Below are 21,573 nucleotides of genomic sequence, written 5' to 3'. Positions count from 1 at the left end.
CCTGCCCTGAAAAGTATAGACCTTGAGATACATAATTCTGTGTGTTTTTAGAGACAGCTGTAGTAAAAAAAGGGAATAATTCCTGAGATATTTCAGGAAAATGGTAAGGATTTGGTTGTTACCTGAGATTCCCAGCACAAAGAGCACCTGGAGCTCTGCAGCAACAGTTCCTCCTTCTCTCCAGCCCCCTCCAAGCAGAAGCTCAGCCAGCACAGTCGGTGCCTGGCTATCAGGGTGACACTTCTCCCTGCTCAGTGTGCCTCGCTTTCAGGATTGTAGCAATGTTCGTTGGCGGGGAAAGGAAATTTGGAGCTGGGTTTTTGCAGCATAAGGGACATAATGTACACGTACAGATTATTTCATTCGGCAGAGAAATGCAATCCTCTTCTGTCAGGCAGTGTGCCAATGGTAAAGCCAAACCAATAGCACAGGAGAGATCCCCATAGAGAACGACACTTTCAGAAGAGTGCACTTGGGTGGTACAACCAGCCCTAATACCATCTGCAATCTACTCCCTACCTCTCTCCAGCTGTGTGTGAACAACTGTACACAGACATGCTCACCGGTGACCGAAAACACGCTGCCCAGCCTGGTGTTGGCATTGCTGCCCAACAGCCTGGCTCCGAGCCTGGTTAGGACACTGGGAGACTTCCCATTGCCTTTGGTGCTCCTGAGAGCATCTTGCAACACTGACTGAGACAGAGGAAAGCACATCATCCCACCCAACTTCTGCTACAGGGATGTAACACTTCGCAGGATGTATTTGCCATTTTCTCCTCCTCCCCCGGCTACGTTTCACGCTTTGCTCTGACTGCACTGGAGACAGCCCGAGCCTTTCACGAGGCTGCGCAAATGACTGATAGGGTCAGACAGGAAGAAGAGATTATGAAACGAAAACAAAAGGGCTGCTTGTACTTCAGGTCCTTTCCACCTCCTCCCTTACGCTGCTCTGATTAAAGACATGCAGAGCAGCCTTGAAAAAAACAACCAAAAAAAACCCTAAAACACCACACACACAAAAACAAAACAAAACACAACACCCCACCAACAAGCAACAGAAAAATGAGTAACAGTGACCCCTGCACATCCTGCGTATCCATGCATTCTCCTGTTGGAAAGAGCTTGCTGAAAAACTTCATTGGAATCATCACAGCATTTCCTGAACAAAAAGACCAAATTGCAACATCTCTGTACAGACCTAAACTTTTCTGTAACGGCGTTTAAGTAAATATGTAAGTCCACCACCAGCCAGCAAAGACAACACTTACCTCCAGATAAGTACGCACTACTTTTAATTATAAAGCAAAGCACATTAAGTACTGCTTTAAATGAAGATGGATTGTTAAATCAGAACCTTAGAATAATTCCCGTATTTTCACAAAACCTATTGCCTTAACAGAATTATGACACAGTGAGCCACCGTTGTATTAGAAAACCTAAATTTGGTGGAGTTCAGAGGAAAACTGCTCTCTCATTTCTCTAGTTCCATACCCTCTCCCAAGGGTACATGGGCCTTTCTGGAAGCATTTTCGTTTGTTTCTAATCAGTGGGCTCAGCAATGCCTCTGAACTTTAATACCCTGGCTCAGCACCATGCTGTTCTCAGAAGCAGGCAAGTTCCTGTCACTGGTGTCATTAAGAAACAGTTTCATCCTAAGATGGCAATCGGTAAGAGACGTTCCTAGCTTTTCCCACTGACTCATTTTGCATCTATGGGCATTCTTTCCCTTTTTTGCACTTATTTTATGAATTTATCTAAATTTTTCTGAGGAGTGGGCTGGACCATAAAGGAGCTAAAACTTGGAAGTCTCTGATTTCTGAGAGCCCGAGAGCTCCAGTGCTGGGCTCAGCATGCAGAGCTGTGCAAAGAAAGAAATTCAGCTAATAGCTTGTTCTTTAGAAAGGGCCACTCATACACCTGGGACAAGTTTATTTATATGAATAACTATAAAGATGAATTGTTTTCAGAGTACCTTTGAGAAAAATGGGATGAAATTTAAAAAGACCCTCTTCTTCTTCCTGATGAGAATCTGAACTAATCATTAAGAACAGCCACTGGTTTGTTCCAGTTTGTTTGTCACAGTGTATCACGATCACTTTTCTTTCTGAAAATGCATATAGGAATCTAAGCATTCCATTCTCATAAATAACCTAGCTATGCGGTTGTTTTGTTTTCTTTTATTTTTCTTTTCTCTCTTTTTTTTTTTTCCTCCTCCAAGTTAAAACCTCTCCCACAGGTCTGTTCTATCCTTCTGCAGAGGTTACCTCCTCCCCCTCTGTCAGTAGAAAGGAAACAGATCTGCATGTCAGCTGCCAGGTTTCATGCACTGGTGTCCTAGCGCTGCAGGACACCAAGGTACAGAACCTGAGGGAGCAGAAGAGGCTGCCACCCAGCCAGGAGGAACACTGGTGTATTTACCTTCCATGTGAGGGCTGATTAAAACTCACAACATCTCTTAATAATAGATGTGGTTTAGTAGATTATTACTTGCTCAAGTTTCAGAAAAGGATTAATACAAATCATTACTGCCAGAGTCCTGCTTCACCCCCAGTCCCTGTGCTGCAGTCGTTGCCTACACAAGAGCAGAGTGTTCAGTATCTGTTACAGATGTTTGTAGAGCGATCATCTAGTCTTGCATATGTGCATCTTGATGCTGACGCACAAAATGTTTACCAGAAAAGAGTAACCAGCACTGTACAGGCAATTGTTCAGCTGTCCTACTGATAGCTACACATGGAAAGGAGAAATCCTCTATCCCTCGTGGGTGAAATTCGAACTTCCAGGCTTGGAAACCTGTGGGCAAAGATAAATGCTAGAGCACAGCAAGCATGGCACTTGAGGACACAAGCTGAAAGAGACTTGGACGTGCAGAAAGATTCAGTCAGTATTTACTACAGAATTAAACACCCTGTCCTAAAACTATTTCAGTATCTCTAAAAGCACATTCATTACCAAACTTACTTATATAAACATAGTGGCACACTTTGAAATAAAAAAAAAAAAAACATCAATTCACTGCTGGAAATAACAGGAAAAATATACTTAGCGTTGTCCCTTAAATATTTTTAAGGAGAGTTTGCAGAAGGGAGGGAACTCCCTGAACACCTCGCTCTGCCTAAGTCCCCTTTCCCCCCTTTGCTAAATAAAAGTCTTCTGAAAGCCACGACAGCTCCTGTAACTTTAAACCTGGGCTGAGTTCATAATTTTAGTACTGACCAAACAGAGTGCAGAGGGCGGGTCTGGCTCTTCTTTTTGAGACCACCTTAGGCACGCTCCCCTCCCACCCCTTGGCTAAACAAAAAAATGCTGACTCCACTCAGATCCTTTGCTCTAGCTGTATAGTTATCATCTGGGAAAACCTTCCCCCTTTAGCAACAGCAGCTAAAGGAATACTTGGAATACCAAAGTAGTTTTTGCAGTGACTTCTTTTTGCACTCTCAATTCTCACCCGCCTCTAAAGAACTTATCAGAATCTAAATCCATCTGGTCTCAGAAGTGGAAAGCTCTTCTCTAAGCCGAGGAAAGATGTTTATTAAAGTTCAATTCTTCATCTTCATTCTAGGGAGCGTGCCTTTCATAGCACTTGCTGAAGAAGGTAAGAAAAAAACTTTGTTTAAAATTATTTCCAGTGATTTCCTTTAATTTAACAGTTTGTGTGCTTACTAATAGGCGATACAATTGCTCTCTCCTGTTTATAAAACTCTTCCTTTTAATTCTTACGCTACCATTGAGTGTATACTATGGTGTAGCAGGAAAGAGGCACATCAAAAGTTTTCAGATGGTCAGAGTTGTGCTCTATTAGAAAAGACTTCTGTGCGTCTGTGCGAGGGAAGGAGTAGTTTGGAAGCAGCCAGCAAAAACATTACATCAGCAGCCCTTGGAAGTGTCTTCGGTTTCACCATATAAAATATGCAGAGAAGACTGCAAGCAGTAATTTAGTTATAACAGATATTTTGATGGTGAAACTGCCCGCTATGAAAGTCATCTATAAATCTTTCCATTCAAGAGTTTAACTTCTGGGCTTAGAGGCATTACCACAGCTTGGAACTAAAGCCTTATCAAGAATTCTGCTAGTAGTACGTTGGCCATAAGCAATATACTTAAGCAAGGGAAGCTAAAAGAGGAAGAATTATTACCTAAGACAGATTTGAGAAATGTTATATATCTACCCAGGAAAAGTTAATTTCGTGAACTATTTCTTTTGTATTTTATAAGAAAAATACCAAATAGACCTTAAAATGTAATAGATTTTAAGTCTTACTAAAGATAAAGCAAAGAGTGATTTACTGACAGTAATGAGAATTGTCCCGAACAGTACTTGATTCCAGGAACAGCACATTCAAGTTCAGTCTGGTTAGCATTTGACTCAGTCTGAATGAGCTGGCCATCAGGCAACGGGCCCAGGGGACGCCTGTGCAGACAGCATGCCCGCAGTGGTGAAAACACAAGTGTTGCTGCAGGACACAGGCATTGCCTGCTCCAGGTATCAGTTCTCTGAACACAGCGACCCGAAACTCAACCCACTAGTTTTCCAAAGCATAAATTCTCTTCTCTGACTTGGATTTTGGGATATGGCCTGATTTTAGCCTGGTGCCAACCGGTATCCTTCTGCTGGAGATAACGGCTGTATCGATATGCAGGATGTGTAGATGTTGGCTTGTGACTTAATTGGCATTCCTGCTGTTCTCTGTGTCTCAAAGGTTGGAGTTACACTCCAAAATTTCACAGAAAATCTAAAACTGATCAACGTTAGTCAAATCCCCAATACTGCTTTTCTCCGTCCTAGAAACTTAAGGCTCAAATCACCTTCTCCCAGCTAGCTGGTCCTTAGCAAGCACCAGTATTACATATCCCCAAATTTACAGCCATTAACAAGGAGACAAAAAGAAACCACCATTTTACAGAATTATCGTAAGCAGTTTCTAGGATAGCAGAACTCCAAGAAAAGAGATCTTCCATCTTAAGGCTTTTGGGGAGGTTTTAAGGATATTTTCTCTCAACTCTGAGTTAAGGAGCCCAGCAATGATCAGGTTGAAATCCCACAACCCAAAAAAGTTAAAGCATTTTAAGCAGAAGATTTCTGTTAAGAGTAGCACAAACTTAGGAAATCTTAACAGGAATTTCTGATCCCAAAGTCAGTAACTTGGTTTCCAACAGAAAGGATAAAGCTCTTTTAACTGGGTCATAAATCAATACAGAACAAAGCTGTGAAGGATAAAATACAATACCAATGTGGAAAAGAAGAAAATTAATTCATTTCCTTCTTTATATGTGAGCTTCCAAATAGAATTAATGACAGAAATTAGCAGAAATACAGAAAGAAAACCTAAGAACAAATCTTACCTCACTGTCTACTTACAAACGCATTCACGTTAACTTTGTATTATCCATTCCTGATTTAAATCCTAACTGAACCAGCCAAGTATTTGGTCATACTTACCACCCAAGGACAGCCCTGAGCGCCCTACACAACCTGATGAATTTTTAAACTGAAGCATTTCCTTTTGAATGACTAGGAGATACACATTTGTCTTTCTGTGATCCTGTTCAGCATATAAAAACCTCAGGCAAAGCTTAGCACACAGGATCAAAAGAAATGAAATGGAAGTTAGCCTAAAATCTTTCTGGGCACAGCGTTAATCACATGATGAAAAGCACAAGTATTCCAATGAATGTTTTACAGGCAACACATTTCCTGCCTTGAAACCTTTCCTATGGTGCAAGTATCATTGCGGATAAGAGGATTACTCTACGGGCTGTCACATAACATGAACAAAAATTAAGATGATTGTTAACAAGTTTCCACATGTCACTTGAGCTGCATCAACTGTACGTGTGCCTGATCTTAACCACAGGCAAATACTAAATAATGCCTCCTTATGCAAGCCTCGAAATAAAGCAGGTCTATGCTAGGTCATATTACTTTACATTTGGTCTGGTCTCAAGGTTAGCACATGGACAGGTAGGGTAATCAAGATGAAAAGGTTTTTACATGGTAAGAAAGGAAATTGAAGTTTACAGTCAACCACAGAAGTCTACAAAGCTTTCTAAATGTTTCAAAATCAAAAACTAGGATTGAGAAATTGCAAGAAAAGGTTTTTCCAAATATATCTTGATCTACCCAACTGCCACTGCCAGTTCAGTAGTAAAGCTAAACAGTGAAGTTAGGCACCTCTATGCTCTTCTGAAAAAACAAATCCCATAATTGCAGGTAAGAGGTAAAGCGAACAACCAAAACGCATGTGAGTGCAAACGGGAATGAAAAGCTCGGTTTGTGCCTGTGGTATTTTCAGTTATTGGAGCAAATAAACCATGACTTTAACGTCTACTCTTCATATGTACAATCACTGCTGCATAAATACCCCAGGAGACTTTCCCCTAGGCCTGCTGCCCCACCGCACTGCCTGCTCCAGCTCTTCTGTCCCGATGGAGCACGCAGGACTTCCACCCTGCATCCAGCTGCATCGTGGATGAGCGCACATCTGCGTGCCTCTGTATGTGCCTCAAGCACTACGTTAGCAGGATATGAATCTAGCTGTACATATCCGATACCCAAGATTTAATTACCACAGAAACATCTCACCGAATCTCAGTTAGTGGGCCTGCAAATTAGTGAGTGCACATTGCAGCGTCTTGGTAAAAAGATCAGCAGAGAGCAATTTTTTCATTGGAAAAGCAGGGATGCGTGTGCATCTATTTCTCAAAACCTAGGAGTTCAGTTTTTGAATCTGTGTAATTTTGTACAGAAAGGAAACGGTCATATTTAAAAGCTCACAAGTGGGCCTTTCATTAACTCAGGTGGCACAGTAAAAACGGGAAACAGAGGCTGGATTCTCAGCTCCTGTAATTCAATAGCTTCCACTGAAACCATGCATTTACCCTAGATCTAGCACTTCTAAACCATCTACAGAAATATAAGCAGCTGACAACCTAGAGAGATAAAAGAACATATTAACAGATAATCAAAAAATAGTAAAGCAAGGTTAGCCCACAGTGTACAGGCTGTGGCCTCTGACAGAAGCACCCAGTGTTTCCTCCTTGTGTCATTTGAGGCAAACCATACATGCGTACCACAGACATAACTACTGTTTGCCCAGCTCTAACATAAAGTCTCTGTCTCAGTTGTTTGTTGTGTTGGTTTGTTTGCTTTTTGTCTGAGTGCGGTCAGGGACTACAGGATGGAACCCAGATGCTGCCAGGTCCTGCTCTGCCCCTGCATCCCGGCTCCATGCTGCAGGCAGGCAGCCTCCAGGCGGCCTCCACTGCTCTGCGGGCACACAAACCCCATCCTCAGCTCGAGTTCAGGCAGCAGCACAGCTCCTTTAGCTGGGTGGCGCGCAGCTTGCTCCGTGCTATTTGGTAACAAAACACACAATTAGGATACAGGGGCGCTGGGAAGTTTAAAGAAAAATGAGAAAAATTATTAGACAAATTTATGATTTAGTTCCAACTCACTGTCTCAGATGCCTGGCCAAAGACTTAAAGGAAACAAACTGGTGCTGCGTACGTTCTCCTGTTGCTTTATGATTGCCCTGTGCTTGTCCACCATTGTATTTGTTGATTTTAGAGACTACAACATCCAGCATAAATTGTATCAAAAATCCTTTGCAAGGGTACAATTCAGCTGTGCACCTCATTTCGGGCAAGCAGGCAATTTCTTCGCAGGACCTGAGTAGTACACGAGCTGCTGCTATATGTCTAAAGGGGATATACTTCATTCCAAATACGTATTAAAATGTTTTTATGACTATAAAACCCATCCAAATATTAGCTTGTGTATTATTAGTTAGGATGAATGTCAGACTAAACATACTTGAATGGCTCTTGCTTGCTGGCAATGTTACACTGTGTGGCAATCCATAGCAACTAGCCAAGAACCATTGTGAACTAAATTAAAGGCCAACCAGTTTCCAGTTCTAGTGTTTAGCATCCATATTTCAAAGAAATGAGTTAGGAAATGATCACACAAAGAGTTCCGCTGACAGATCTAAGGGGTTAGCAACCTTCGTGATGGTTGTGATAAACCACCGCAGGAAGTAGCTTCCTCGAGCTGGCAGCTGTACGAGGGGACAGCTACAGCCTCAGAGTTTTTGGCAGGAAGTGAATCAGAGAAAAAGATTCTTTTATTACTGTATCCAAAGTAATTTCTTAATTCCTTTCATCTGTATTCATAGACCACTATATTTGGACACAGACTGTCTGCTTTCTGCGGCATACCCAGTAAAATTTGTCGATCCGCTGCATGAAATTCTGTACTTTTCTCCTTGTCAACCTGAGGTCCCTTGGAGTGTCCCAGCCCCAACACTCCTCCCCTTCCAGCCCTGCCATGATACACAGTACTGCAGTGCTGCAGTTTTAGGTGCCGTGCACAGAATGATCCAAAAGAGACTCACCCTGATCTCATACCTCCAGTCTTGTTGCCCCCGTCACACCTTTACTGCTCAGGAAACAGAAAATTGCTTGTAAGACTGCTGCAGAGCAACCTTGTGGTTGGTTGTAGGGCAGCAGAAATCATCCTTAAGAAAGTGGCTTTTTAGACAGGTTCAAGAGAGAGCAACTCTGAGGTCAGCGTACTTAGTGGACAATCAGAGTGACACAGCAACGTTATTAAAACCAGAAGCCTTAGAAGACTTAGTTTTACGCGAATAACTTAGAAAGAAATATCCCATAATGGAGTTAGATATTGTTCTCCTTAACCACAGCTTTGTGGGCAGTTTTATCATAATAGAAAAAGCTTAGTAAGTTACCACCTTTTCCTCCTGTGGCTTTGTTTCATAACTTTGGTTGTGGGTCACATACGTGTAGTAAGCACACGAAGTGCAGCTGATTTTCCTTTACATCTGCCCAGGTTAAAATGTATTTTTTGTTTTGCCTTCCTGAGGGTATCCACGTATGGACGATGTACAATATTTGGCAGCATTCAGAGATGTGATTTACTTTAGAGACAGCTGAGGGTTTCCTTGCTACTCTGCACTGTAGATTTAAACTCTGGCTTAGTTCCTCTGGCTAACCCAGTCGCAGCAATAGAAACCAGCTGCAGCAGGGTGTGGTGACCAAAGGAAATGGTTCTGAAAATTCAGCAAAACGTTGTCATCATGAGCCACACAGAATAGACGAACAAAGTCAATCATGCTCTAAATAAGGTTTAACTAAATCCTTTCTTGGGTATCATAGATGAGTTTTCAACTGGCAGGCACTTGCCTAAGTTCACAGTATTTTTGTCATCCAGCTTCCTCCCCTACAAAAAGCAAAGCCTGTCCAGCTTTGCATAGGGAAGCAGCAATAAGCACTCCAGGATTTTGTTAGTGTGTACTTTCTCCTGAACAGTACAAAGTCTAAGCACTTAAACATATTTCAGGACATTTCTCTATAAGGGCATAACACACTAATCCAAGTTCCAGAAAAAAATAACAGGAAAAAAAAAAAAAAACACACATCAGTGCTGTGGCCCCAAATGGGCCGAAGGTGCAAAGTTCTGAGGACACTGCAGATGCAATGAATTTTGCAGGAGCCACACTTGCAAATTAGAATTGCAGATCTCACATTGAGGAACTCCTTTGCTTTGCAAAATCTGAAAATTTTAACTGTCCAGATGCTCAAAACTCAGAAGGCAAATAAAGAGAACCCAGTATATTTTGTTCTTCAAAAACTCAAATTTTCAAATTTTCTATATGCTCTTCTATATGCTTTAAAACTAACCAAACCAACAACAACAAACTCTGAAATACAATGAAAGAAAAATAATAGAAAACTACGTGGGGAAGTAAAGTAAATTGCTGAAGTCTGGGAGGTAGGTACTTCTGTATTTGGAGTACATTTAAAATGAAGATGAAGCCAAACAACAGAAAACAGAACTGTATTTGAAAACTACAATACTACCACTCAGAAATTATGTATTCAGAAGGAAGATACCTTATGAAATTATACATTTTTGTTAAGCTCCCACCACCAGGAACAGAAGTTCCCACTGAACTACAACTGAACAAGATTCCAGTAGTGAGATAATGGATAAGGTATGGGTAAAAATAAACTTGGATTTTAAAATCAAAACCATTGTTTGACAGTTTTAAACTTAGAATAACTGAAAACATATATATATGTATTTAATAGGAGCAGAGGTGAAAGGAACAATAAAAACTCTTTCAGCTCTTACTAGAGGGAACCCTTTAAAGTTAGCAATTTTTACCTACTGGTAAGAATTCTGTCATACTGCAGAGCTGGAAACAGTCTATTTTGAGGGCTTCCTACCTCAAGGACAAAGCTAAAATATTGGCTTAAAACTGCCTTTGCTCACTGGCATCTGGGTTTACTCAGACTGCTGGGAAAGAAAGGAGATCCTCCAACATTCTTCTTCTTCAAAAGTATCTTTGTTGTTTTTGGAGATACCTGAAAGAAATGCTAACTGACAACATTTTTACAACTCACTCTCCTTTCCAGCACAACCACTGTGATTTGAAAGCAACCCTAAGAGGTTTTTCTAGTAAACTGTCGCTCTATGAATAACAATGAGTAGTGAGCTCATCTTTCCCTAAGTGGGTCATGGGATGCTTACCCGCACAACGTTTTCAAAGCAGTATTAAACTTTTAAGGACATCAGATTTTTTCCCAGTGTGAGAAGCTGCAGCCTGATAGCAGCTGGGGACTTTGAACTGAAATGCACCCAGCTGGAACTTGGGCAGAAAGAGATGCAATGATTAATTCCCATCCGCAGCAACGTATGGCTGCAAACAGAAGAGGCCACAGCAGTGTCTGCAGACAAACCCAGCCCTGTGAGGCAATGTTTTTATTTACAGCCCCCTGTAAGGTACTGATAAGAACATTTGCAGAAGCAGTACTTAACCCTATGGCTCTTGCTACATTTGGCCCACATCAGATGAAGCCAACAAATGACTGAAGCACAGACACTTACGTTGACATTCTCTTGGTATATATGCCTTGTCCTGGGTAGAGGGAAAGAAGTTTCATATCTAGTAGATTCTCTCAAATTTCATTTAAATATTTTTAAAAAAACTTTAAAACTTGGAAAGCTTGAAGTTAAATCCAGATGCCTTTTCCCAGTGCTGTTTTCGCCATCCCCTTAATTCTCCCTCCACACACTGTATTGATTTGAAATCAAAGAGCTGCTTGTTACAGTCAAGCAACCAATGTTGGCTTGTTCTTGCAAAGGCATCTGAGAAAGCTAGCCCTTTTCACTGCTTTTACTCTTTCATGTAAGGTGCCAGAGTCCATCACCTCCCTTTCAATATGCTATAGCATCTTAGAATCCGCAAAGTTCGAAACAAATCAACACTGCTTTCAGTTTATCTAGCTTCAGTTTGCAAGTATTTGCCTGGCCTTGAGCTTACTGCAGCTTTCTCTGACAGAGCTGTCCGGTACCTGCTGTCCCTTCCTACAAATGCAATCCAGTGATTACAAATCAGCTCCCAGCCTTCTGATGGCAGCTCAGCGGAGTGTTTAACTACACACCACCATTTAGACCACATCTGTCCAGAAAATAAACCTGGAAATACAATGCAGGGACCACTCTCCAGCAAACACAGGACCTCACCTTTAAGGCAGTATTATTCAGAGTGGGCAGGGCTGGAACAAGACCCACATATTGGTAGAAATCAGGTCAATCTGTGAGTGTTAGCAAGTTAATATGGAAGTTTCCCTTAATATTCTAGTTTCCCTGTACAGTTAAGAGAAGAACTTCCAGAGTATGCCCCAAATCTCAGGAGAGCTGAATCACCCTCTGGAAGTATTTACCTTTCTTTATGGACTGTAAGAGAAGGGCAAACACAGACCTTATTTAAGCAAATTCATAAGAACCTAAAATTAGGTCAGATCAATCTGGGCCATTACCTTTCGTCAGTGACTGTATCCTGAGGGAAATGTGCTGAAATAGATTTCCTACACGCTGTTGGTCGCCAAGAACCTTCGATAGCTTCACCACACAAAGAATAATTATTTTCCTGATATTTTGTGATGTTCACTAGTTCTCTGCACCTTTGCTCTATGACACCGTTTCCTTTCCTGCCTTCACTGTCAGGTAATTCTTCAGGGCTGAGAGCTACTGCCTTGCCAAGGGTATAATTAGCTTCCCTGAGTGAGCTGCTTGTTTTTAACACACTAAACTTATTTCACTTTCCATCTGGGGTTTTTCTCTGGTAATTGGTTTTCTCCATCTGTGCTTATTTTGTCACTAGTGAATAAATGATTTTTTCAGTTCTGCCTGGGATCACAAACTTACCTGATGCATACAATTCATGTTGTTTAGCCTTACTGCAATTTCTTTTTTTTTACATTTAACATGTACATACCATAATCCCAATATTCTAACTTAAAGGCTTTACTGTATAAACCAAGCCTGAGGATTATCGAGTAGTGCCATACCTTAAAATGGCCTGATATTTTAGATGGCTAATGAACACGCCTGGAAGTAAAGCCCCTTTCTTTATGCTTGTGATCAAAAACGATGAAAGCATTATTTTTACAGTATAATGAAGACCCTGTCCTGTTCTTGTAGTTCCATGAATTATAAGGGCATTTCTTGGAGTCTGGCTGGCTTATTTAGCCAGCTATATTAGGCTTCATGTTGGCATAACATGAATACACTTTCTTCATCTGTTAGTGCCTAAAGTACTATTTTCACATCCTTCTTTTGGCTCTTAAATAGAAAGTGTATCTGTATTCAGGTTTATAAATAAAGATACAAAATATAACGTTCTTATTACTTAAGTAAATACGGATTTAGAAATCTAAGTTTAGATCAGTGTTTAGTATTTTGGGGAAGGGACAAAGCTCTTGTATCGCTAGAGATGGATGACAAAATAATTTGGTTTAAATACTAGTTTTGGGAACGAGGAAAATATTTGCAAGTTTCCAATAGAATTCAGTGGCAAATGGAAATGGAGATTGTATTTACTTATTTATTTTAATGTCAGGTCACTCATCTTCTGCATGAAATGTTTCCTTTAAAAAGGAAACATTTTACATTTAAAGAAGGCATTTGGAAATTGAATAAAGATTAAATGGAACTCAAGCAAAAGAAAAATAATTCCCAAGTGATTATCACAGAATTTTCTAGGTTGGAAGAGACCTCAAGGTCATCGAGTCCAACCTCCAACCTAACGCTAACAGCCCTCCACTAAACCATATCCCTAAGCTCTACATCTAAGCGTCTTTTGAAGACTTCCAGGGATGGTGACTCCACCACTTCCCTGGGCAGCCTGTTCCAATGCCTCACAACCCTTTCTGTAAAGAAGTTCTTCCTAACATCTAACCTAAAACTCCCCTGGCTCAACTTAAGCCCATTCCCCCTCGTCCTGTCACCAGGCACGTGGGAGAACAGGCCAACCCCCACCTCGCTACAGCCTCCCTTGAGGTACCCATAGAGAGCGATAAGGTCGCCCCTGAGCCTCCTCTTCTCCAGGCTGAACAAGCCCAGCTCCCTCAGCCGCTCCTCGTAGGACTTGTTCTCCAGGCCCCTCACCAGCTTCGTCGCCCTTCTCTGCACCCGCTCAAGCACCTCGATGTCCTTCTTGTAGCGAGGGGCCCAAAACTGAACACAGTACTCGAGGTGCGGCCTCACCAGAGCTGAGTACAGGGGGACGATCACCTCCCTAGCCCTGCTGGTCACGCTGTTCCTGATACAAGCCAGGATGCCGTTGGCCTTCTTGGCCACCTGAGCACACTGCTGGCTCATATTCAGCCGACTGTCCACCATCACTCCCAGGTCCTTCTCTGCCTGGCAGCTTTCCAACCATTCCTCTCCCAGCCTGTACATATGTACAGCTGATAGAAATTGACTTTAACTTTTTCTCATTTTGACACGGTAAAATGCCCATTCTTTCCAATTTTTCAGCCACAGAACAAAAATTCTGCTTAGTTGCCTCTAAATAAAATACAGCATAAGTGTAATGCATTTAGAGATATAAATATTAAAGACTTTTATAAGAAACAGGAATAGTCTAACTACTCAGAACTGGTCTAATTAGTCAGTAATAGTCTACATTCAAATGCAGAAGAGGTGAGGATGTTTTCAGGTCACTAAATAGGAGAAAATAGTAGAAACAGTGCTTAGTGCATAATTAAACAATAGGCAGCTCATGATTTTTTCTCATAAGATTTCTAATAATAAAATTGCACAGTAAAATCCTCTTATTAAATAACTTGTGAATATTGTCATTCCCCTCCCTGAGACGACTCTCTAGCACTACTGACTTTTCCAAACACAGAGGTATGACGAGTACTGTAACAACCAATTCTATTCAACAGCAAAAATGCTATGGTATGAACTACCTTGCAAAACAAAAAAAGGATTAGATATTTTATTCATAATTAACCTATTTGCAGCTGACAGTGGCTACCTTATGTACACCACAGGTAAATGATGGGTGAGTATCCAGGGTTTTCTCCAACATCTCTCCCTGCAAATCTCTCTGCTGCTTGAAGGGAATGAACACGGCTCTCGTTCACATAACCTTTAGCTACCCTTGCAATATTTCCTTACAGTAGATCAGTATTATGTTGAAAAAGTGTGAACTGATAAACTGGGTTGATAAAATGAGTTTGGACTTTTGCCCCAGTTGTTGAAATAAAAGTTTGGTGCAAAATTTGAATCCAGGAAATAACTACCCAGAAGCGTTAGGTTTTTATGCCTGATGTTTTTGCTCAGGAGAATGTCTATCTATTATTAGCTCTTTGCTTAAATTTAAACACTGGTATCTGGAATTAGCAGAAGTCTCATGCCCCAGGCAACAGAAAAACAAGCAGCTTCACCTCCTAGTTTTACAGTCATGGTGAATTAAAAACTCCCAATAAACATCACGCTACACTAACATCATAATGTGCATGGTCATGGTTTTGTGAGTCAGCATGCAACTTAGTCAAGTGATTTGTGTACTTCCAACATTTTCTTGATAACTGCCAGTTATCTTCATGTACACATATTTTTTGTGTTCTACCTTGTTATGTCTCATTTTCCCTATTGATGATATTTTGCCATATTTGTGAGAAACGGTTTAGGTCAAAATTAAGTGTTTGTTCTACCAAAGAGTACAGATGACATATAGGTCTAGAATAAAAAATGAGACTTAAAAACAAACAAACAAACAAACAAACACAACAACAACCAAAAACACACAATTAGAGTCACAGCAGATATGGTTTGCAACATTAAAAAACCTCTCACGTGTAGTAATATTTTTTAAACTACAGCTATACCCATAAACATTAATGGTAGTACTAAAAAATAAAGGTGGCTGGGACTATGCTGAAAGATGGGAGAAAGCTCTTACTACTTTAGAAAAGCAAAGATGCTTAAAGTAATTCATCAGGATGCATATGCTAATACCTGAAGTATGGAGCAGTTGCATTCACCTGTATGGAGGGGATAACTTCTATTGAAGAAAAATTTCCCTTGGAAAAAGTGTTTAGTGTTCAATCCTGGCACAACACAGAAACACTATAAATGATACATGCTTAAGTTCTGTCCTACAGCTTTGTGTAAGAATATAGACAAAGCCAGAAAGTTAGTCCAAATAATTGTGCAAGCCCAAGCGCAAAGGTAGGCAGATAGAGTGCTACCTATATACATGTATATCATGTTTAAAATAATTTAGATGTCAAAGTAGCCAGAACATGCAACTATCAAGTAAAATCCTAACTTATTTTCTAAAATTTCATTTAGCAAGTGCAATTCTAGAAGGAGAAGAAAGTGCAACAATTGATTTCAAAGACAGAAATGACACAGAGTTTGAAGAATCACCAACCCTGGTGAGTATCAGCCTAAATAAAGGTTGCTTTCCATTACCCTGATTTCACAGTTTTGACTCATTGCTTAGATTTCAAACAATCATAAATTATAGAGAAAAACTCTGAGTTATAAAATGAAAAAGACCATATGCTGATGCTTTTGCTTTGCAAGCAAGTAGGTTGAAGGCGACAAAGCTGAAAACATTTTTGGCAGTTCACGTGTGCTGCAGAAAGCGTTCATAACCTGCTTCTTTATTGCCATTTGCCTCTTCTAACTCCCTATCTCTCTGTTAGCTCCTGTGAAACCAAACTGACAAACAATCAGAGAAACAAAAAAAAAAAACACACACAAAACCACAAAATCAAAAAGAAGAGGCAGGTCTGCAACCTTCTGCAGTCTTCTTCTGCACTTTTATAGTCCTGTTGAGAATTCATCTGATCTATAAAGTCTCTGTCAGAAAAGACAACTTAGCTTGCTTTGGGTTTTGTCACTCTTCATAAGGGACACAAAGATGACAGACGATAGCTAGAAATTCATGTTCAGGGCACTTGGCAGATCAAGACATTTCAATGCATACTGACACTGAACATACTGTGGTTTTCTTCCTGTTTTTCCCCCAACTCTTTTAGCTGCCCACAAGTCTACACAGTGTAACAAATCTCTTGGAGTTTGGACAACTAATGACCACAGAAAGTGCATCTGCCCTGCCTGAAGACAGTGACAATTCTACAGACAATGAACTTAACACTGAAAGTGTTGATGGTAAAAAAATATATTTCATTTTCCATTTTAATACATTGCAGTCTTATATCCTCTACTAAACATACATGTATATCTGGAAAATTCAAATACCAAGTTTAAGCTATTCTCAAATGCAAATTCAATTCCAGAATTAAAGAACTGTACTAAACAGATTTTGTACAAGTTTCCATGCCAAAATGACATAATCTAATCTAACTTAAATCCACTAGTGTATATTAGATATAACCATTCCCTTAGATTTTAGTTTATATTTCTGTTACTTCAAGGAGCTTTTCATTTGCTCAGTCTCTATCCCAACAAAAGAGCAACCTATTACACAGCTCTCATACCGTTATGACACAGCTGTTAGAAGTTTTCCTTGGATATGTCATTGTAAAGTGGGATGCGGAACTTGGTATAAAGCACCTAAGTAATTATTCTCTTTCTGACTTTACAGGTGGACTGGGTGGGGAGCAACCAGAGAAAACTGAGAAAGGTATTAAACAAAATCATTGATTATAAATATAAGGGAGAGCTCAATTGTCAGCTCATACCCTTTTTGAAGGCTTTAGCTATGCCCATGCTATTCTTAAAAATAATGTCGGGGGGAGCCATGGTACACCCCCCGGTCTGCCTCCTCCTGTTCACGTGATCATTGTCTCTTTTCATCACATCAGTGTGGAGCCCTGCAGCCTAAAGGCACATTTGCAGGCTTATAGTCTACACAGGCTATGAATCACTGTATAAATGGCTTTGCAGGTCTCAGTGCACAGAATAGACCATCTCAGTGACTTCAGCCAGCACATTTTCAATCTAGCACAAATGCTGCAAAAAAATAATAATAATAATAACTGCTGAACTTACCAAATCTACCGGAGAGTTCAAAAGAAACAAGAAAACCTACACTAAGGAATGGGATGCAGCAGAAAAGTGTCAGTTCTATCTCTAGCCTCTGTTATCAATGGTCTCCATGAGAAACCAGTTAACATACCCAATTTCTTCTCGTAGGTGGTCTGGAAACAATTGCACTTGTTGGAATAATTATTGGAATCATAGTAGGTGTTGGAATCCTTGCAGGAATCATAATCGCTGTTGTAAGGAAGATGTCAGGCAGGTACTCGTAAGTAACTCGTTAATCAGGCTTTTCAAATAAGCAGAATCTTCTGAGCAAGGTCACAGGAATAGCTTCTGAACTTTCTAATACTTCCAGTTTGTGAAAAGTAACCTGTTCCGTAAGAGCTGCCAACATGCTGTGAGTGCTTTAAGTCCCCTCTGAGGTGCTTCAGAAAGATCTGTCATACATTGCATGCATGCTCTCATAATGCCTCGCCAGGTGTAGCAGTTTGGGGTTGGCTTACACCACACATACATGAAGGTCACTATAAAGAATTGAAGGACCAAGTTCTAGAAGTGCTGGACAACATGTGAACACTGACAAATGATCTTTGTCTTAAAAATCTGGATATTTATGGAAGCTAGTACCAATAAGATTAATTGCTGCCACTCAATCAAAAATGCTTTACAAATTTTAGAGTAGTTAAAAAACAAACCAAACAAAAAACTCACATTGCATTTAACAAATACTGTTCACTTGGCATTAGTCAGTGGGCAGTAAACGAGTACTTCCAGTAATAGGGATAGGAGAAAATAAATTACGAACTGGGAGGAGAAATACAGAGGTGACGGGAAAGACAGGCAAGGGGAGGAAAACAGATCACATACCTAACATTTGGGTAACTTCATGAAAAACAATAAAATGTCATCCTTTTTTTTTTTTCTTTCTTTTTCTTTACAGGCCCTGAAAATAGTTGAAAAAGCAACCAAGCCATTCTATGCCAGTAAATACATAGCAAGTGCTTCTTACTTTATAAGAACTGAAGACTATTCCTGTATTGGTGTGAGAAGATGATCCATGGAAAATATGGTTGAAGAATTCCAGATCTATGGGGATCCCACACAACTCTCCCAAAGACTATTTTCTACAGACTACAGAAAATGGAACATTTGCATAGGATTTTTATTAACCAGGAGTTTACTAGAAGAATGAAAAAAGATCATTCAGTAGGAAAAAACTCCAGCAGCAACAACATTTACATCTGAAATATGATTTGCAGGTAATGTATGCTAGCTTGATTTTAAATGCTGCTGGCAAAGACTGTTTCACATCACATTTTATGCATTTCTTTAAAAAATACATCCAGAATCTTTTCTGTCAAGTGTTTTGGCTGGTTAAGTGCTTATGGCATGTTCATCTAGTGAACATATAGTTTGGCAAGATTTGAAATTTCTTACCAAAAAGAAGGAATTGCTTCAGAGAGAAACAATTATATACAAATCCAGAAAACATTAGGTACTGGAAGCTAAAATCTTTCCACTATTGATACCGATTTTTTGCTGTTGATACTTATGTTATTGTGTGGCAAAGTGTGATAGGTCCAGCTGGAACTGACCTACCAACTGAAAGCTTGTGCATCTGACTGCTGCGACAAGAATTTGTCCTCCTCTTGTTGCAGAGACACAGGGATTGAAATACACATCCTGAATTAAAGGGTGCTTGGAAAATACCCAGTTTTGATGGGTCAACTTTAACCAGTTACTCAGCACGCTTTAGAGCTGATGTGTAAAAGCTTTTGAATTAATGTATATGTGTTTTCTTTATAACTGTCTCATTTTCCAGCAGGGTAGCCTGCTTGATCACGTGTGCCCGATACTAGATCCGAGCATGTTAGTGAGGTATAAAGCATTTTTGGACTCTACAGCTTTCCACTAAGGCATATTAAGTGCAGCAATACCTGAACACACAGAGTTCAGAGTAAAAGCTTTGCATGCCAAATGGCTGCAATGCATCGTGTTTTCTAAACTAAGGCATTAAATGTTTGGTGTAAAAATCATTAAAGTCCATATGGTCAATATGTATTAAACAATTTATCTAGATGTGTTTCTCTGTTTCTTCCTTGTGCCATGAACTTTCCTATCAATCTGATCTTTGGAAGAAAATACAATGCAAATTATGTCATGTTTTAGAGTAGTTGTTCTTTATTTTTTTAATTTCCTCAATAGCTTTGCTATTTGTCTTGTCAATTCTGACAAATTTGACATTTTGATAACAACTGAAACATTTAATCTGTATCAAAGCTAAACATGAGAAAAAATAATTTAGAGTCTTTTAGCACTGTTCTTAAGCTCATGTGGTGGGGATGATGAGTTTATAAACCGTAAAAGAAGTAGGAAGAAAGTAAGACGAGAGACTAGTAAATATCTCTATTGAGTAATATAAGCTTTGAATACATCTGAAAAGCCTTCATTTGGATCTTGTTAGGTTAAGCTTTAGTAACCTTTATCTTCAGACCGGTCTATGCTAAGAACTCCACTCTAGATATAAAGTCTTAGATTACCAGATATGGCTGCTTTTCTGTCCTATCTATTAAAAAAAAACACTTTTTTTTTTTTTCCCTGTAGTCTGAGTTTAGACTTTCCTTTAGTCTCAGAAATCAAGCATATTTGTATACAAGATTTTGTTTTGTAGCTTGCTGTCAGTAAATACAATCATCTTCAAAGTGCTCACCTTACTCCTGATAGTAACTCACCTGAAACAGTCATTCTCTTCCTTATCAAGGAAGATTCTGATGTAAAGTTCTCCACAGGAATGACTTGCCCCTTGAATAAATTATTCCCATCATGTCTCAAGCACTATCCAGACAGGCAATTTATAATGAAATGGAAGTACACCTTAACTTGCTTTGAAAGACTGCTCTGATGAAACATGGTGGAGATTATCATGTGTTGAATACATATGTACCCACACAAGGATGCAACTTACATGTACATTAAGGAATCTGTCATGTCTTTGCATTTACGTACTAATCCTATGCAGTGAAACCTCAAATACCAAACCATATGCATCCAGAATCTGTCCACAGTACTAGGATAACTGCCCTTTCATTCAAGGTAAAGTCTTATTAATCTTAGGTGACACCAATCCCTAAACAGACGGCCCATGCTCCACTGAAATATAATCTGGGGGGCTTCCAGCGCTGGAGGCTTAGTATTAAATATATTGTGCTGTAATGGATCTGAAGCAGTAAAAACATAAAGACACAAATTCCCTTCTGATTATCAGCTGGAGTACAGAACACTCAGTATATGACTAGAGAAAGCAGGGGCTCTGAAGAATCAGAAGACCTAAATTTCCCTTATTCTGCCAACAAGAGGAAACAACAACTGCTGCTGCACTGATACATTTAATCCTATGATGATTCACACTGCCTTGCTGCTGTGAAATCTCCAGTGTAGAACATTCTATCCTGCCTCAATCAGGCTTCAAGAAACAATGACTTTGTGAAAAGCTTTGTTACGTATTTATATGCTATTGAAGAATTCGTAATTTAATTCCCTTTTGTAACTTCATGATACAAGTATTCTAGAAATATAAACTAAAAAAAATAAAATAAAAAAATCATTGCAGAGGTCTACATTCCTATGTAAAGTACAGCAGTGAGCTGGGGCTGAGCTTTCACTGACCTGGATTATTTAGCTTTCCATTACTAGTTTAGAAATTCAACAGTAGGTTTAACACAAGCTACCTGTTTGGTGGTTATTTTTTTGTTTGTTTGTTTTGGTGGAATATATGTGGAAGATGGGATCTTTTCTGCTTTGGGAGAAGTCAAACAGCACATTGTCCTAGGGCAAATACCTCCATAAGCTGAAATGAACGATCAGTATACGTGCTTGGAGAATCAGGGCGCAAGGTCAGGAGACTTCCTATGAATGTGAGCACATCAGGAAACATCAGCTCTATACTTTGACCAGCTGGCCAGGTTAGATTTTTTATTCACCAGGAATGACATTCAATATATCAACACTTGTTGTTAACTTAAAATCCTGATTCCTGATCATGTTCATTCCTTTATTGTTAGTAACAGTAATGTTCCCTTTCACAGCTTGGCTTTGAGTCATGAATGTGGCTCTCCCTAACAGACAAGCAGGCACCAGGCTTCCTCTGAAAATGCCAGATGTCACCAAAAAGTATCATAAACATAGTTGTCCCCTTATATTTGTGTCTGTGAGAAAGATGTACAGGGGTAGTATACTGT

General features: G+C 39.8%; 1 protein-coding gene across 3 annotated transcripts; it reads left to right on the top strand.

Moving 5' to 3' along the window:
- The first annotated feature begins 3,144 nt into the window (after positions 1-3,144).
- On the top strand, positions 3,145-19,414 carry PDPN (podoplanin). 3 transcript variants are annotated; one of them, XM_084495198.1, is made up of 6 exons: positions 3,145-3,595; positions 15,674-15,759; positions 16,369-16,501; positions 16,938-16,976; positions 17,489-17,600; positions 18,276-19,414. In XM_084495198.1, exons 1-6 carry the CDS (start codon positions 3,526-3,528, stop codon positions 18,280-18,282), a joined length of 447 nt encoding a protein of 148 aa, XP_084351324.1. In that variant the 5' UTR covers positions 3,145-3,525; the 3' UTR covers positions 18,283-19,414. The 3 variants fall into 3 exon arrangements, with proteins under 3 accessions (XP_084351324.1, XP_084351325.1, XP_084351326.1); XM_084495199.1 differs by having other exon boundaries at positions 3,229-3,595; positions 17,489-17,590; XM_084495200.1 differs by having other exon boundaries at positions 3,229-3,595; positions 17,489-17,594.
- The last annotated feature ends 2,159 nt before the right edge of the window (positions 19,415-21,573 follow it).

This window comes from Aythya ferina (genome assembly GCF_964211825.1).
Source record: "Aythya ferina genome assembly, chromosome: 21".
In the NCBI taxonomy this organism is placed as follows: domain Eukaryota; kingdom Metazoa; phylum Chordata; class Aves; order Anseriformes; family Anatidae; genus Aythya; species Aythya ferina.
Note: the sequence above shows the minus strand (reverse complement) of the source record. Positions and strands in the feature narration are given on the sequence as shown.

Bases quoted from the DNA above. Each gene is read 5' to 3' on its own strand.
- PDPN (XM_084495198.1), top strand. From the start codon at position 3,526: ATGTTTATTAAAGTTCAATTCTTCATCTTCATTCTAGGGAGCGTGCCT. The intron at 15,760-16,368 runs GTGAGTATCAGC...CAACTCTTTTAG, and splicing joins TTGAAGAATCACCAACCCTG to CTGCCCACAAGTCTACACAG. The intron at 16,502-16,937 runs GTAAAAAAATAT...CTGACTTTACAG, and splicing joins TAACACTGAAAGTGTTGATG to GTGGACTGGGTGGGGAGCAA.